This window comes from Acartia tonsa, chromosome 3 (assembly GCF_053477335.1).
Source record: "Acartia tonsa isolate MP-2025a chromosome 3, ASM5347733v1, whole genome shotgun sequence".
In the NCBI taxonomy this organism is placed as follows: Eukaryota; Metazoa; Arthropoda; class Copepoda; order Calanoida; family Acartiidae; genus Acartia; species Acartia tonsa.
Window position 1 is genome coordinate 17,056,182 of NC_137262.1, and position 15,608 is coordinate 17,071,789.

The following is a 15,608-nucleotide window of genomic DNA, read 5'->3' on the forward strand; positions in this document are numbered from 1 at the left end:
GGTGAAATAAGTGATAATACAAAATTGGACGGTGCAGTTCTGAGTTGCATTGAAGAAAGTTCGATTCCCGGCTATTTAAAGACTAAAGAATAAAGTTTTAAAGATCAAACCGACCCTCAAAAAAGAAAATCTTCGCTGTAAAAAAAATAAAATTTAGAAAGTGAAAACAAAGCACTAAAAATATAAGACGCAAAAACACGTAAAATTTAAAATTATAAAAAAAATAGATAAAATTGGACATGAGGCAAAGTTCATAAAACATTTTTGATTAAAAAGTTTACTCTAAAACTCTAACATAATTTTCATCAAATAAGTAAAAAAGGAAACATTTTACTATATTCTGAAATTGAAGGAAAGAAACATAAAAAATAGACTCACGCGCTAATGCCGCTACACATTATAGCGGAATATACGACGACATTTAGGTCAGATAAGGAAATAGGAACAAGATGATTTTAATGTTTTGCTTTGATCTGAAAGTTGCTGCGCTCATAACACCAAAGGGAACTGTTTTTGCAGGGTCGATTAATGGCAGTAAATAGCCTTAAACCATCAGAAGACAATCAGTTCTGTGGTTATCGAAATTTTTTTAGACAAAGAAAAACATTACTACAATACATATCGAATATTCATGGACAATTATAGTCTATTCGGATTTTAATGTAAAAGAAATATATCAAATAAATTATTCACCTTTTAATCCTGAAATACAAATGATAAACTTAAAATTGGAAGATTTTTGAAGATGCAATTGGAAGATTTATTGGATCCAAGCGGATTTACAACGGTCATTTTTGTTCGGGAACTTTTTTGTCTATTACATAGTGGCCAAACGATTGTTCCCTGTGTAAAGCTATTCCTTCGCATTTTAGACTGATTCGATTTAATTTGAAATTACATGAAGATAAGAATATAAATATGAAATTTAAGTCAGCTGTAATTAAAATAGTTTTTTCAATTTACTTCTTTTAACGAAAGTAATAGACATATTGTTTCTAAATTTCAGAATCATGCAACATACTTTGAAAACTCTGATTTGTTTTTCAATGATAAATGCAACTTATACAATTTCTACTGCAGGTTATTTTATTAAGATTATTTAATCATGCATTCCTTTCCTAGAAATGGCTTGTACAGGTTTGGATAGGATATGCTGCGCGAAGCATTCAAAAAAATTTTGCACCTCCCATTTTCATTATTAATAATGAACTAGAGATTTTTTCAATAAGACAAAAAAAAATTTAAAGGAAGTTTATTTGTAGAACCTGGAAGAAACTTTCTTGTATCTGGCTACTCTTCTGAGCTTGCTGTTTATTCTGAAGTGAATGGATATCCTGAATTTAAATTTCTATGGGATGTAGATCCAAATTTAATCTGGCTTCAGCAGGTCATCAGTTTTTTTAGATCTAAAGAAACGTTCGTTAAACCATTTTAAGTTGTATGTACATTTTCAATGATTAGTTAAAAAAATAAAGATTTAAAATTTAAAATTGAACTAAAATAAAAAGAAGAGGGTCAACGCCACACTCTCTTCCTCTTCTTGAAATGTCCCTATATAGAGGTCTCTCGGGACAAAGTCGTAAATATAACTTTAACATGTTGATGTTTATTTTCAAATAAGATGAATTTTGAAGGGAGTGATAGGACAATTAAATTTAAAAAGATGATTAAATCAACGCAAAGCGTATGACTTAATATGGAATTGAATGACAATATTTTCAGGTTGGAAATGATTTATATGGCATGCACAATGTTGAACAATTGAATGGAGAAAGAGGTGGTGTTATTAGCAGGTGAACAAACATTAATAGCTGGTTAACTTCGTGTATTTATCAAGGACATCAATGTTTATAAGTAGCACAGCAACAGGGCAACAGGACACTGGGATAGACGTCAGTCGAGGTTCACGTTGGACGGACGAACTCAATGGCTAATTTGTAGCTTCACTTCTGACCCCAAACAACAGTGGAATAAAGTATGTACACATTTATCGAATTGAAGTGTTAACCATACTAAATCAACGATATTTACACATAATTTAGGTTAGGTTACAAATGCTCAAAATAGATCTTCCCAATTTATATTCCCTTAATGCATTTTGGGTGAGGAATCCTAAAACAAACTTTATACATCAGATAAATCAATATAATTTTAAAATCAGGCAATTTTACAAGGAAATCATTTTTACTTGGAGCGAAGGTAGTCTATACTTTATGTCTGTCTACTACAAATACATATAACGATTAGAAACACAATATGCATATCAAATACATACACAAATTGCAGTTCCTCTACCTCTCTCTGTCACTTTTTGTATCTCACTAATTGGTAGGTAATATATCTTAAGTTTTATTAGAGTTATCAGAAAAATAACAGTTAATTGTTTAATATCAATCTAAAATATCATGAACTTTATTGCTGCGCTATACAATACATAAAACTATGGACATAATTTTCTTTGTTAAAAGATGGAGAATGGAGGAAGATATGCTAATAAAACAAGAAGCTCTGAGCTTGCTTGAGCCAGGACCAGTACATTTACTTGTGGACACTGAACATAACCTTGCCTTCACTGCTAATTATGTCAGGAATAAGGAATAAGATTTTTAACATTTGATTTTAAATAAAATTTGAAGAATTTTTTAAAAATCTTTGTCCATTTGTTTTGACCAGGGATATCAAGAGATAAGACTATACATGATATATTAGTATAGATTTATAATTAATATAAAGATAATGTGGTTGTAAAACTTTGGGTACCAGTATAATTTACAGCCCTATCTCTTTTAACACAAATTAGCAAGTAAAAGAAAAAAGGATTTTGATCAGTACTTGTCCTTTTTCCCTTATCTCTAATTAGTGCTTCTGTGACAGTTGTTCAGCTAACAGCTGAAGGCCATCTTGATTATGTCAGCCAGGTCTTGCTCTACAGAGATGAATTTTGTAGCAGAGATCAATCCAGGCCTAGCCAGGTTAGGGAGCAGAAGCAGCTTATAGTTCCTGACGTCATACATGACGTCATACATGACGTCATACAAGAAAAATAATCAATGATAGGCCAGAATACATTGTAATTGACCAATGGTAAAATGTAATCTGGCCTATCATTGGTCATTTGTATTGTATAGCGTAATTTTTTATTAGGCACTATAAGCTGCTTCCACTTTTGTCATTGCTTAAAAGGATTTGTGCAATGATTAAGAAAATAGATAGCAAAGAAAATTCTTCATTTCTAACAATGTTTCATGTATATTCTGAAAACATAAGCATTAAATTCTGCCAGGTCTTTAATGCAAAATAAAGGTAAATTCAATCAGTATGCCCTAGGCATTAAAGTATGTTTTATTGCATTTTGGTTAACAATAACAGTAATACCTATTACATGGTTGAAAAATTCATCAAATTCAACAATTGGCAGTGTATCAAAATACATTAATTTAGGTTGTCAGAAATGGTGACTTGGTTTGGATTTTGGATAAGGGTTGTGACTTTATTTATACTTACAGGTTATTCAGAATTTTTATGCAAAAATACAAACAAAGATACTTCCTTGCTATTCAAGATGAGCTTCACAATTCTTTGTGAAGATTCTTCTGACCTTTCAGTATCTTTATTAGTACTTACTGTTCTTTTAACTTTAAAAAGACTGAGAAAATAAAATTGGTATGAGTACTGATATTACAATGGACGATGCTAGATTTGTATGGCTGCTATTTGAGATAAACTTCTAAAATATCTTTAAAAAATAATTGTAATCATGACAATATTTGTTTAGGATCCAAAGATTGGAGGAAGATGACAGTGTCTGGTCACTGACTTATTTAAGCACACATCATGTCCATGAAGGCAGGGATTTGGCACATGAAGAAAATATTTTCCCAAACCATTCTTACAGTATTTCTTAAATCTTTTTAAAAGTAACTTTATGATCACTAGAATGTTGTTTTGATAATCGTGTTACAAAACGATTTGTTGAATAAGCTGTTACTCATACAATGCCATATCTCTTAATTCCTGACATATAGGTTATGGCCCTAGACATATGACAATATCTGGCAACATGGCTGTTGTGGTTTGTCAATCTAAAGGTCATGTTCTCGTGTTTGATGTTGACCCTGAGAATGGCAAGCTTTATGAGAAACAGGCAAAGACTAAAAATATTTGGATAAAGTTGTTTACAATAATATCAATTTTAGTACGAAAACTCTTCATAAATAGTATATTTTAATATATCCACTATTAATTCACTTAAATTGCTTAAAACTTAGAGCAATATCATACCCTCAATAAGGTTAGGTTATATTGGGTTCTTAGAGCCCCGCAGGATTAGGGTCCCCCACAGGTGTTAAACGTATAACCTTTTCCCTCTTTCTTCAATGATTAATAGTCTCTCGGATTGAAAGCATTATATTACAATTGTAAATAACTTTTCCATTGATTTTTTTCTTAAAAATAGGACATTGAGTTCACAAATGATGCATATTCTCTCCCTGAGATCATAATTAACAATAACCATGTCTATCTGAGTTCTAAGGGTGACAATGGTGTCATACTTGTCTATGATATTGAAAATGATCAGCTGATTAAAATTCAAGAATATCCCCTGTATGGATATAATCCCACAAGTATTGCTATCAAAGAAAACATCCTAATAGCTGTTGATGGTCAAACTAGCATTGTTGAGATTGCAATTATTGATGAAGAGTCAGGCATGCTGACTGCTGGAGATTACAATTCTACACCAAATAATTCTGCTTATTTTGTTATGTTTCTCAATTGATTAACATTTGTTACTATATTTAATGTGGTATAAAAGATTTCATTGTTTTATTTGAATTTCAATCTGTTAATTTATAAAATGAAAATTGACTTAGTAACCTGTATTACCGAAATTTTGCCGAGAAAAGCCTTATGTACTTTTAGAAGTTAAAAGTCGAATTAAATCTAACTTTGCATTTCTGAATAATCCAATAAGTCATAACCTTCCAAAATTAAAGTATATTTTATAAACGAGAAGATATTCATTAAAAATATGCTTAATTAATGTGATATTCAATAATTTATTTGTAAATTTAGTAGATAAATATTTTGATTAATAGCACAGTATCTTGCTTTACTATGTGATGTTGTATCTGGTAAATAATAAACAAGAAATTCTCCACAATTTGTTACAGCGCCCTGAAATTAAAATTTGTATTATTATTAAAATAATGTAATGATTGATATTTAAAGGCATTATTTACTTTACATAATCCCTGCTAAACTCTGTGTGGGTTAATTAATATCTTAATAAGAAAAGTTTTGTCATATTATTGAAATTTGATGACAAAGTAACTTTATTTTAATAAATAAATATCTGTTAACATTTGAATTACAGAGCTAATTTTCAGGAAAGATTTTCATTTTAACTCCAAATAATCTTACATTGACAGGATATAAGCACCGTCTTGCTGGGTCAATAAAGTCTCCATCAAAGCAGTAGGTCACTTGTTGACTTTCCCCAACTGTCTCTGGCCAGCGGTCACTTAATAACAAAGACAATTTTGTCTATTTGTTTGGTAGCAGAGAAAAGATTTTGGCGGATATTATCAAAAATTCAGTGATTTATTGCTCTTTTAGTTTAGTAATACGCATTAGTAGAAAATAAAGTTTTCTGATGATTTATGAGCTTGAGAATAAAACCTCCTAAAGTATTTAACAAAATCAACCAAATATGTTTTTTATTGCTTTTTCTTCTAATGCAAAAATCACACTTCACTCCTTCCTGTGCGATAAAAATGCATCTTCATACTTTAAGGGTCAATAAAACAAAATAACTCAATGAAAAGCACTTATTTGATGATTTGTTACTAATTAAACAAGTAAACATCGTAAAAAATATAAATATAATATTTGATCACTCTATGTAGCAATGATATTACTAGCGGTTACGCCCTAGAGACCTCTTTGGGCACTTGAGGAGGGGGAAATTAAATTCGATAACACAATTTTTTATTTTAGATTTGAATAGAAAATATAAAAAAAAAATTTGGAGGGGGGAATTTCCCAAAAATAATCATAAACCTTTCCAGGGCCTATGAGAAGCTACCCTGTAAAGGAGAACCAGTAAGAATCAGTTCAGTGGTTAGTAAGAATAAGATCCTTCGGTACAAACAAACAGACAGACAAACATCCTGTTACTTTATTAAAAGGATTCCAAAATTACAATTTTGAACTGACCTAATCCAACCAGTGAGCTTGGTGGCACATTTATTAACTCCAGGTGGATAGTCAGGCATCCTAGTACCAGCAGGAGGCTAGAAATAAGAATATAAACATGGATAACAACATCCATAATATAAGAAAAATGAGAATATGGATAAACTAATACAAAGAGCAGAAGTTTGAATATTGAATAAAATTTTGGAAATTACTAAACCCTTCACATGAATTTTTGTTGTTCTTAATATCTATATTGCATGTGGCATCATGGACAGACGGACAAATCACATTTAAATTATATACAGGAAGCTCTTTGCTTTGGGAATCTGTACAAAAAAAGCCGACAATACTGAATAACAGCCTAAAATATCACATTTCTCCTATAATGTTATGAACTGACTGACGGACAAAATACGTTGACATTAACTTACCCTAACTACCTGGCTGGTTTTATAAAAAGGAGATTATATTTCTGAAGAAACAGAAAAGATAAATATTGTACAAATAAACAGAATGAAATAGTATAGGTATAGAATATCCTTGCTGAGTAAAAATTGGTCAAAAATAGAAACCTACCAGGAACCTGTACCAAGCAGCACCAGACCAATCAGGGCTAGGTATATTGTCATCTGTACTCATATTATCGACCCAATTTTCTGAACCTTGAAAATATTTCTTTTTGAACAATGGCGTGCGATTGAATATGACATTTGCCCGAATCACAAGCATCAAAATGACCCCTACACCGCTAATCTTAATCTTCATGATCCTAGCCAATGAACTCTAAAAAGACAAACATTCCAAACATAGGTCTATCGTCTAAGCTTTTTTATTTTTTAGTGCTCGTTTATTGTTCTTACTTTGTGTATTAACATTTCTGGTATCATCATTTAATGTTATGTAAGATAAGCATTCAGTTGGAAGGCTAGTAGCATTAACAGCAAAAACAATCTAAATAAAATTTTGGTTCATTTTGTTTTGAAAATCTATACTGAATGATTGTTTTGGTTCTAAGAATTGGGTTTTCAAATGTGGAAATGGTTGGACTGTAAATTACACCAAAAGTTTTATAACCACTATCTTATGCGTTGGCTCAAAAACTATTAAATTTTGATTGCTCGGTTCCAAAATAGCAGTCTCCACCAATAATTTTAATTTACAGAAGAGTAATTTTCTTTCTCATCAATGGGGAAGTATATCAAATAAACGTCCATTGTATAATTACTAAGCTATATAAGTTGGAAAGAATTTTAATGTAAGAGGTGGATTTGAAATCTGCATCAAATTCCAATGATTTCTTATAAAATTCGTTTTTTGTATAATTCTTTATTTAAAAGCGCAAATACAATTTAAGTTAATTAATTTTGACATCTGTGATAGGTGGATTGAAAACTACCTGCGCTCTAAATGGTTGAATGATAGTTTTCAATCCACCAATCACAGATGTCAAAATTAATTAACTTATATTGTATTTGCGCTTTTAGACAAAGAATTATACAAAAAAACTAATTTTATAAAAAAAATCCTTAAATTTGATGCAGATTTTAAAACTACCTCTAACATTAAAATTCTTTCAAACTTATATATCTTAATAATTACTTAGGATTCCTAGGTTTTCTAAAATAAAGAATTGTCAAATGCTGTTTAAAGTCAAAATGCCATAAATTACAGAATTTAGAAAGCCTGTGAAAAATGAAAATCTAATTAATGTACAGTTTCTTTGTTTAGGTTAGAAAATCTTTAAAAAAGATATTACTAAATTAACCTTTAGACATATTACCAGTATTACGCTAACCCTTGACATTTTTAACTGAACTATAATTATAAGAGATAAGGAAAACAAAGGTTATTATATCCGCAACAGCGAAGCTAGAAAAATACATCTTATAGTTTGTTTTTGCTACATTCATGTTCTACAAGTTGTTTCACTATATATAGTCATCGTATAAATTTTAAACAAGGATAATAACATCCATTTAACAATATATTACAAAACTCTAAGCGAACTAAGGCTATATAGATAACCATAAATTTTGTGTACCCTTATAAAATTCGAAAGCATATTTCTTTCACTTGCTGAGAATATTACATTTGAATTTCCCACAGAAATAACACCTTCTACGAATTGTGACGAATTCTAATGTAATGTAGAAGATTCTTGTCAATAATGGGAATAATCACAAAAAATCATGGAATAATATGTTACGCGATGCATCTCTATATTCAAGTCCTAGGTATGTACTTAAACAGATTACTATATTTGTGCAATTTTGCTACAAGTTCATAAGCAATTTTGTTTTAATCTTTTAAATTTTAACCCTTAACGGTCGGGGGGGGGCGTTGAACGCCCCCCCCCGTCCGGTTTTTTCTATCTAATTTTCTGTGTGTGAAAGATAAAGAGCCCAAACTGCGTGACTCTTTAAGTATACATAACTTAGAGTTGGAATTTTTTGAATATCTCCATCCTGGCAGGCACAGGATGCCAGCAAACATGGCAGGGTCATCCAGGTAAAGAGCTAATTTTTTTTTGACTAAAACAAAGTATTTTATCATACCAAAGTACTAAAATATCCTCTAGTAATACATCCTTATATGAAATACAGGTGTTACTGTTCAAGTCACTTTCAGGTTCCAGGTATGATCCTCCAATTTTTTACTTAGAGACTTCAAATTTTAAACTTAAGCTTTTCTTACATGTCTACACAACGTATTAAAATTTCATAAAGATCCGCCGCCGTTTTCCCGCCGACCGCCGCGGCTGACAGTTGCCAAGTACAGCTGCGGCCGCTGAAATTCATATGTTGATATTTCTAATGTTTAATTTAATGTTAAATTTTAATATTCAACATTTCAAGTTTTGAACTCAACAATTGATTATGCTCGTTTCTTCCATCGTTTGAAAGAGCTTCGCTTTTTGGATGTTATTTTTCTTGTCATTCACGGTTTTACATTACTATAAACCGGAGTGTTTGAGAACCTAAGCCTACCGCGCCTATTAAAGCCGCAACTAACAACCAACAGCCGCACGAAACAGCATGGCTTCCAGGAATTAAAGGTTATGTAATTAACTAAACATAAGCCACAAAATTGCAATGGCATGTATGGAGTTGAAACAAAACTAAGATGCATGTAAAAGTATATAATTTTAAAAATCCATAGGATCTAACCACAAACAAAAATTTCCATACTACATACAAATATAGACGTACAGTAGTACAGAGAAGCTTTGCTACTAACCACATGTAAAGTTACTAAAATAAAACAATGGACCAAACGGAAAATTTATTGAAAAAGGAATTCTTAGAATATACAACAAGAACATTTGAAATGAAATGCTGAATATATTTTCCAGAAAATGACAAGCATAAAATTAATAAATAATCATTAATAATGTTATACTTATTATTTTGAAACTAAATATGACTCATGATAAATAAGACAACTAATTTGGTCGATATGTCAAAAAACTTAACACATGATTTGATAAAAGGAGATCATTTTATTTTCATATTAATAACTCAATTTAAACAAGAGCTTTTGAAAAAGAAAGTGGAACAAATAAACCTCAAGCTTTCAATTAAATAAAATATCGGGGGAAAAATTGACTTTAAACGCGGGGAAAAATAGCCACAAGTTTATATAAAGAGAAATGAGGGGGAATGTAAGATGTAATACAGCACAAAGTTTGAGTAACATTAATCGATCAAACAGACAAGTATTACACTAAATGATTCTTACAGAGGTTTTTATTATGAGATAACACAATATGCATTGAGATAGATAGATATAAGTTTATATTGAGTTAAAGATACAACATTCTATATTTATTTTTTTAATGAGAAGGTGCTTTACTAACTTTAAATTCTCTTGAAAATGTGATTTACAGTATTTTTTTAGCAAATATAGAATGCTTTACAAGTTACTAATCTATAATTTACTTTTAATTAAGGAATAAATATTACATTACATATTAGTATTGTAGAATTATATCCTTTCCTTAACAACCAGTCTTATTCAACAATCATCCCCTCAATTGCCATTAATTATTTAAGGGTTAATCAAGAAATTTTTCCATTCTTTAACATTATTCCTTAAACATACAATAAAATATTTAGAGTAGGTTGGTAAGGATATTCAAATAGGTTTTTAGATAAGCGAGGTTTTTTTAATGAATAAATATTATTTAATTTTCTTTCATACACAGTAAGTTCATAAGTTTAAATAACATCGAAGATGAGATTTCTTAACAATTGCAAGTGTTTATTTAATTATTATGGTACGTTTATAAGAAATATTACCATTAAGGACATCTTTTTGTTCAGTTCTAAGTTGAAAAAGCTCGCATATTTCAGTTTTATTTTATTTTAACATTTTAAGCCAAAAAATGTCCAAAAATAGTAAAATTGCATCAAAGGAATGAAGATTATACATACATTACATATGAAGGATTCTTTAAATTGATTTTAGCAGAAACATTGAAGTGCACACTTTGGTTAAATATGCGCAAAGTAAAATCAAAAGACGATTCTTAGTTTTCCCGCCAAATTTGATCTATGTTCTGTTGAGATAGTATAGGTAGATAACTGTTGAGTGCAAGGGGAACCATTGTGATGGGAGAAGAAGGTATAAGGGTACTGCTGCTGGTGATGTTTAACCGCTCTTGAACAGTAAAATAGCCACTTGACCCAGGTAGAAGTAGATGAAATGCCTAAAAAATATAAATATTAAAACAAACGATATTTTTGTGCATTGTATAATAATATAGTTAGATATGAAGTACCTAAAAATACAAAACTTAGTAAAAGTTCTTATTATTTTTTGGCCATTATATTTCACTTTGCAAAGCATTTAATGTTTATTGATTCACTAGGTATTTACTTGGATTGCGCAATGTCCACATTATTCCCGTCTTCCTTACTGCTTAAAAATCCCTCAAGGTTGAATAAAATCAGAATTTTTGTGAATATTGATAGAGGCGCATGTTTATATTACATTAGCATATCAATATACTTGTGCGTGTGTGTGTGTGCATACTTTAGAAAATTCTTCTAAGTAGCAAATGCGTCCCTGGCATCTAGGGGTTCTGTATTGAAAGGGTGTAAAAGAGGCAGAAAATAGCCTACTACCATCTTAAGGCTTAAATCGAAAACTAAAATACCCTATAATTTTTCCGGAACTAAGTAATCATTTTCTAAGAAGGACAACTCAAATCAGCGTTTTTTCTTCCTACTTTTTAAAAGCGAAGCTTTTCTATAATTAGGGTCGGTCCGTCCGTACGTCCGTACGTCCGTCCGTACGTCCGTAACGGATAGCTTTTTTCGTTAATTTAGGCATGTTAGAATTGTCATATCGATTTCAAATTTTGTATGGTGATTGCTTTAATAGTTAGGCACGATTTAGAAAGCGTAGCAACTCTATAATCATCACCAAAATGTCCATACGTCCATTTTAAACATGTGGATTTTTTTACTTTTTTAACAACAAATTTTTATGTGATCTAATCATCTGATTGATCTGATTTTTGGTATATTGATTCCTGGGACAACAAAGTATAATGTAATAAGCGAAGCAACTCTATAATCAAGTCCTAAAAATGTAAGTATGTCCATAAACATTATCCTAAATCAAGCAGTTTTTCAACAAATTTACTTACAATTTTGCTTTGACTCTTATACATTTATATTATGATTATTCAGTTCTGACACTATACAATTGTTAATGTCTGTTTGTCCTACCGTTTCAGTGCTTCGCTTTTATGGATGTTGTCATCCTTGTTCTTAATGTGCCTAATTATTTGAACTGTCGAACACTTTATTGTTAATCGATCTGAAAGCTGTTCGCTTAAAGTTGCTGCCCTTCCATTTGTCAATTGGAATATCTTGAAGAAATTTTTTTATAAACATATAACCTATACAAAATTCCTGTGCAAAATACACTTAAGATTTTGTAAAGAAAATATTGAAAACTTATAAAATCATTTTTAACCCGGGAAAATGTTCATAAATCTTTACAGACAAACTCAATTCATGAATGTCCAAATTTTACTGATAAATTAACTTAAGGAATACATAGGCTAACATGTTGTTTTAAAAAGAAAAGTAAAGTCTTACATTTATTTTTTTAGTAGGTAATTTAAATGTAGTTTGTATGAGAATATTTGCAAATAAATATATTATGTCCTTTACCCATCTCCTGAATTAAGACACATTTTACTATGAATTTACTGGACAAAAAACTCGTCCGGTATTTTCATTTCTAAAAATAAACCAACCAATATACATGTTTATTCTTAACAAATATATTCTGCTATCCAATCAATATGTAAATTGACAAACAACGTGTAATATTACCAGGGCTCAGCAGCCACAATCTAATATGAGCCGACAGTTAAACCAACAATCTGCAGTTTAACAACAATACAGTAGTGAAATATTAATCTGCAGCCGCTATACATACGACTAAGCGCCCTTACTTTAATGATAATTGGACTTTCTCAAGCAGACAGGCTACTAATCCTTATTTTCTTGAAAAACTGTTCATCCAAATGTAAAAAAATCTATAAAAGGCAACTACCGAGCCCTTATATTACCTACAGACAGCTCTAAACAAAACTTTAGTTTTACATAGAATAGAATATTTAATGAATAGATTGAGAGAGAAAAAGAGAAAGTCAAGAGAATTGGTAGTTTATACAATACAAAAAAAAAAGATTTTTTATAGCGTAGCTATTCTATAGGTAACTAAATAAGTATTTAAACATAAAGATTTAATAGTAAATGCAATTTTTCCTTAAAAGTTCGTTATGCAACAACAAAACAGATAATCTAACCTTTAAATGTTAGATTGCTTGATATTACTGCGCTATTTTCATGATAATATTTATTTTAGCGACATTAAATGAACATAAGAAAAGGTTTATGCAAGGTAAAGAAAGAATAGAACCTTACATAACCTTAAATATGTATTTTATATAAAGCTTACTAGAGAAACTAAATTCTTTTTATCAAAGTTTTGATAAAAGAGTTTGTTAACTTTTTTACTTAGTATCTTAGACGTATTAGTTATATTTTGGTGAATTAGACAACGATAAATCGTGTTACTATATTACTTAGTAGCGGCTACGCCCCTATAGGCACTTTAAATGTTTTTATTTTAATTTCAAATATCTTATTTGTTAAATAATTTCGTATTTTTCGGCTATTTCTCTTGGAAGGGTGGTGGTGCCTTGTAAATAAGAACATATGTTCATCGGTTAGCAAGATCCATCGGTTCAAACAGACATCCATTTTATTATAAGGATATGTCTACAAAAGCTTATAACAAAATATTTTTCTAATCGCGCAGCTACTATAAAACAAGGAACTGTCTGTTCATGGCTGCGACATTGCTGCGCAACTTTTGAACCAAAAAATAAATTAATAGAGAGTAAAATATATTGCTAATTATTATATCCACTTATGTAATTTTCTTTTCTATGGAATAAAAATCCAATTAGCGCGCACAATAATTTTCATTCACTTTTAAGAAGCTGGGATATTTGGAGTTTACAAGTTTTTGTACAGATTTATAATTTCAAAGAGAAATGAATATGGTAAATATTTCACTCTTTAAAAAATCCCGCTAAGAATGTGCATAAAGAAAAAATTACCCAAAACCACGTAGTATCAGTTTACAAGAAGTGTGTTTTGGTTAAGGGAGGAGGGGGGGGGGGGGTCTGTGCACTTGAGACCCTTAGAGGGAAAGCAACGAAGGTTCAAATGAGTTAAAATAAATAAAAAATCCTTAAGATAAAAAATGCCCAATTTGACCAGCCTTAGTTGTATCAATTAAAAGGATATCATTACAGTAATATAATAAAATAATATTTTGAAAAGAAAATATTTAATATTCTCTACTTAATTAATTTTCTTTTGACAAAAATGAAAAGAATTATAAAAGCACATATGTAGAATATTTAACTTTCGTTATTGCATTTCTTAACTTGCATCTTATGTAATAACAAGAATACCTAGTCAAATTCATCTGTAACATAACAATATTCCGTAAAGTTATGTATCCTAACACTTGGGATATAACATTAAAATTAGGCAATAAGTTTGTTTCAATTTTACGCTACACACAGACAGACATCCTGGTAATTTTATATAAAGATTATTTGGCTTTCTTGTTACTTATTTATATTCCTTATTGAGAACTATGTCAAGGGAATCATGTCTTTCGTCAGGTTTGACTTTCATATTTCAATAACAAGTTCAAACAAAATATTATTAACTTTATTGGAAAAAGTAAAACAAGTGATTTCATTTATTTCAAATAGTTTTGTTGTGGTTAAATTTTATGTAAATATTTTTATATTTGTAAAGCATCTCATCGACAATTAAATGTTTTATGTTTTTTTTGAGAGAAAAAATGTCTCGAGAATTTTTTAAAATTGTTTGAACGATGTTTACATTTCATTTTCCTAATCCTTTAATGAACAGAAACGTCCCATGAATGACGATAAGTGTTTAATTCCTATAAGGTCAGGAATTTGCTCTAATTCGTGTACAGTCCCCCTTAACACAAACATTTTTTTACCTGGTTTCATGTGTGACATAGGATCCAAAGTTTCTGCCAACGATGCAATGCCAGGTTGGGTTGAATTTTTTGTCGAACTCCTTCTTGATGTAGGCGGCAATGTCCTTCTCAATGTTGTACTTCTCCAATGCCTGGAAAAATATAATTTCGTTAGGCTACTTAATAACAAAATAATGACGATTGTGCCAGGTTATGACATAACTACCCTTTCTCAAAATCAATTTATGTAGCTGGGTTATATTTTTAATTTCAAATGCTGCTTTTTCCTTGAAATGATTTATACACATTTAAAAATAATAGTACTATTCATATTTCATACTACCTAATGAAATGAAGAATTAAGTGATCTAGAATTTCTTGTTAGCTATGACTCAAGTTACCATATAATAAGAGTTATCAAAAATATAAAGGAAACGTTCGAGTTTTGATATTAGTATTTGTTTTTAGAAAAATGAGGCAGATATGGAAATAAAGAGGTTTAATGCCGTTTAATGACCCCAAATGGACTTTGACAATACAAAAAAAGTTGAAAAAGGCATAGATTACGATTAAATTAGTATACTGTTCTCTTTGAATAAAAATTCTTATATATTATTATTAATATTAGTGTCCTTTCCCTCACTGCACTGATAGTACACAGAATAGTTATTTCTTTCATCGCATTATAGACCACTTTCCGCGGTTATAAATGTACAAGTATAAGATTAAAACCAGTTTTTTAGCCCAGAGGTGACGAAGGCACGGGCTAAAAAAACTGGCCTTAATCTTATAATTGTACATTTTTATATTCTTAGAAAGCTGGCTATAATACGATGCTAGACATAGTTTTT

The 15,608-nt window shown here is 30.2% G+C and overlaps 3 protein-coding genes across 3 annotated transcripts in view; 1 reads left to right on the plus strand and 2 right to left on the minus strand.

Annotated features, from left to right (window-relative positions):
- The window catches only part of LOC145313489 (uncharacterized), a 55,337-nt gene that overhangs the window by 20,863 nt on the left and 18,866 nt on the right, over positions 1-15,608 (minus strand). The gene's annotated exons all lie outside the window — the stretch shown is intronic.
- Positions 998-3,905, plus strand: LOC145314788 (uncharacterized). Its single transcript, XM_080154867.1, has 7 exons — positions 998-1,080; positions 1,263-1,387; positions 1,723-1,793; positions 2,469-2,586; positions 2,859-2,972; positions 3,442-3,506; positions 3,776-3,905. Exons 1-7 carry the CDS (start codon positions 1,011-1,013, stop codon positions 3,903-3,905), a joined length of 693 nt encoding a protein of 230 aa, XP_080010993.1. The 5' UTR covers positions 998-1,010.
- On the minus strand, positions 4,739-8,028 carry LOC145315136 (uncharacterized). Its single transcript, XM_080155182.1, has 6 exons — positions 7,967-8,028; positions 7,062-7,152; positions 6,778-6,863; positions 6,220-6,296; positions 5,425-5,524; positions 4,739-5,178 (listed from the first exon to the last, which is right to left on the minus strand). Exons 1-6 carry the CDS (start codon positions 8,003-8,005, stop codon positions 5,053-5,055), a joined length of 519 nt encoding a protein of 172 aa, XP_080011308.1. The 5' UTR covers positions 8,006-8,028; the 3' UTR covers positions 4,739-5,052.

What these genes read in the sequence shown, in the direction of transcription:
- LOC145314788 (XM_080154867.1), top strand. Translation starts at nt 1,011, where the DNA reads ATGCAACATACTTTGAAAACTCTGATTTGTTTTTCAATGATAAATGCA. An exon ending in TTATACAATTTCTACTGCAG is followed by an intron (nt 1,081 to 1,262) that starts GTTATTTTATTA and finishes GTTTATTTGTAG; the next exon opens with AACCTGGAAGAAACTTTCTT. An exon ending in ATCAATCCAGGCCTAGCCAG is followed by an intron (nt 2,973 to 3,441) that starts GTTAGGGAGCAG and finishes ACATTAATTTAG; the next exon opens with GTTGTCAGAAATGGTGACTT.
- LOC145315136 (XM_080155182.1), bottom strand. Translation starts at nt 8,005, where the DNA reads ATGTCAAGGGTTAGCGTAATACTGGTAATATGTCTAAAG. An exon ending in TACTGGTAATATGTCTAAAG is followed by an intron (nt 7,153 to 7,966) that starts GTTAATTTAGTA and finishes AATTTTATTTAG; the next exon opens with ATTGTTTTTGCTGTTAATGC. An exon ending in GGTGCTTATATCCTGTCAAT is followed by an intron (nt 5,179 to 5,424) that starts GTAAGATTATTT and finishes TTTTAATTTCAG; the next exon opens with GGCGCTGTAACAAATTGTGG.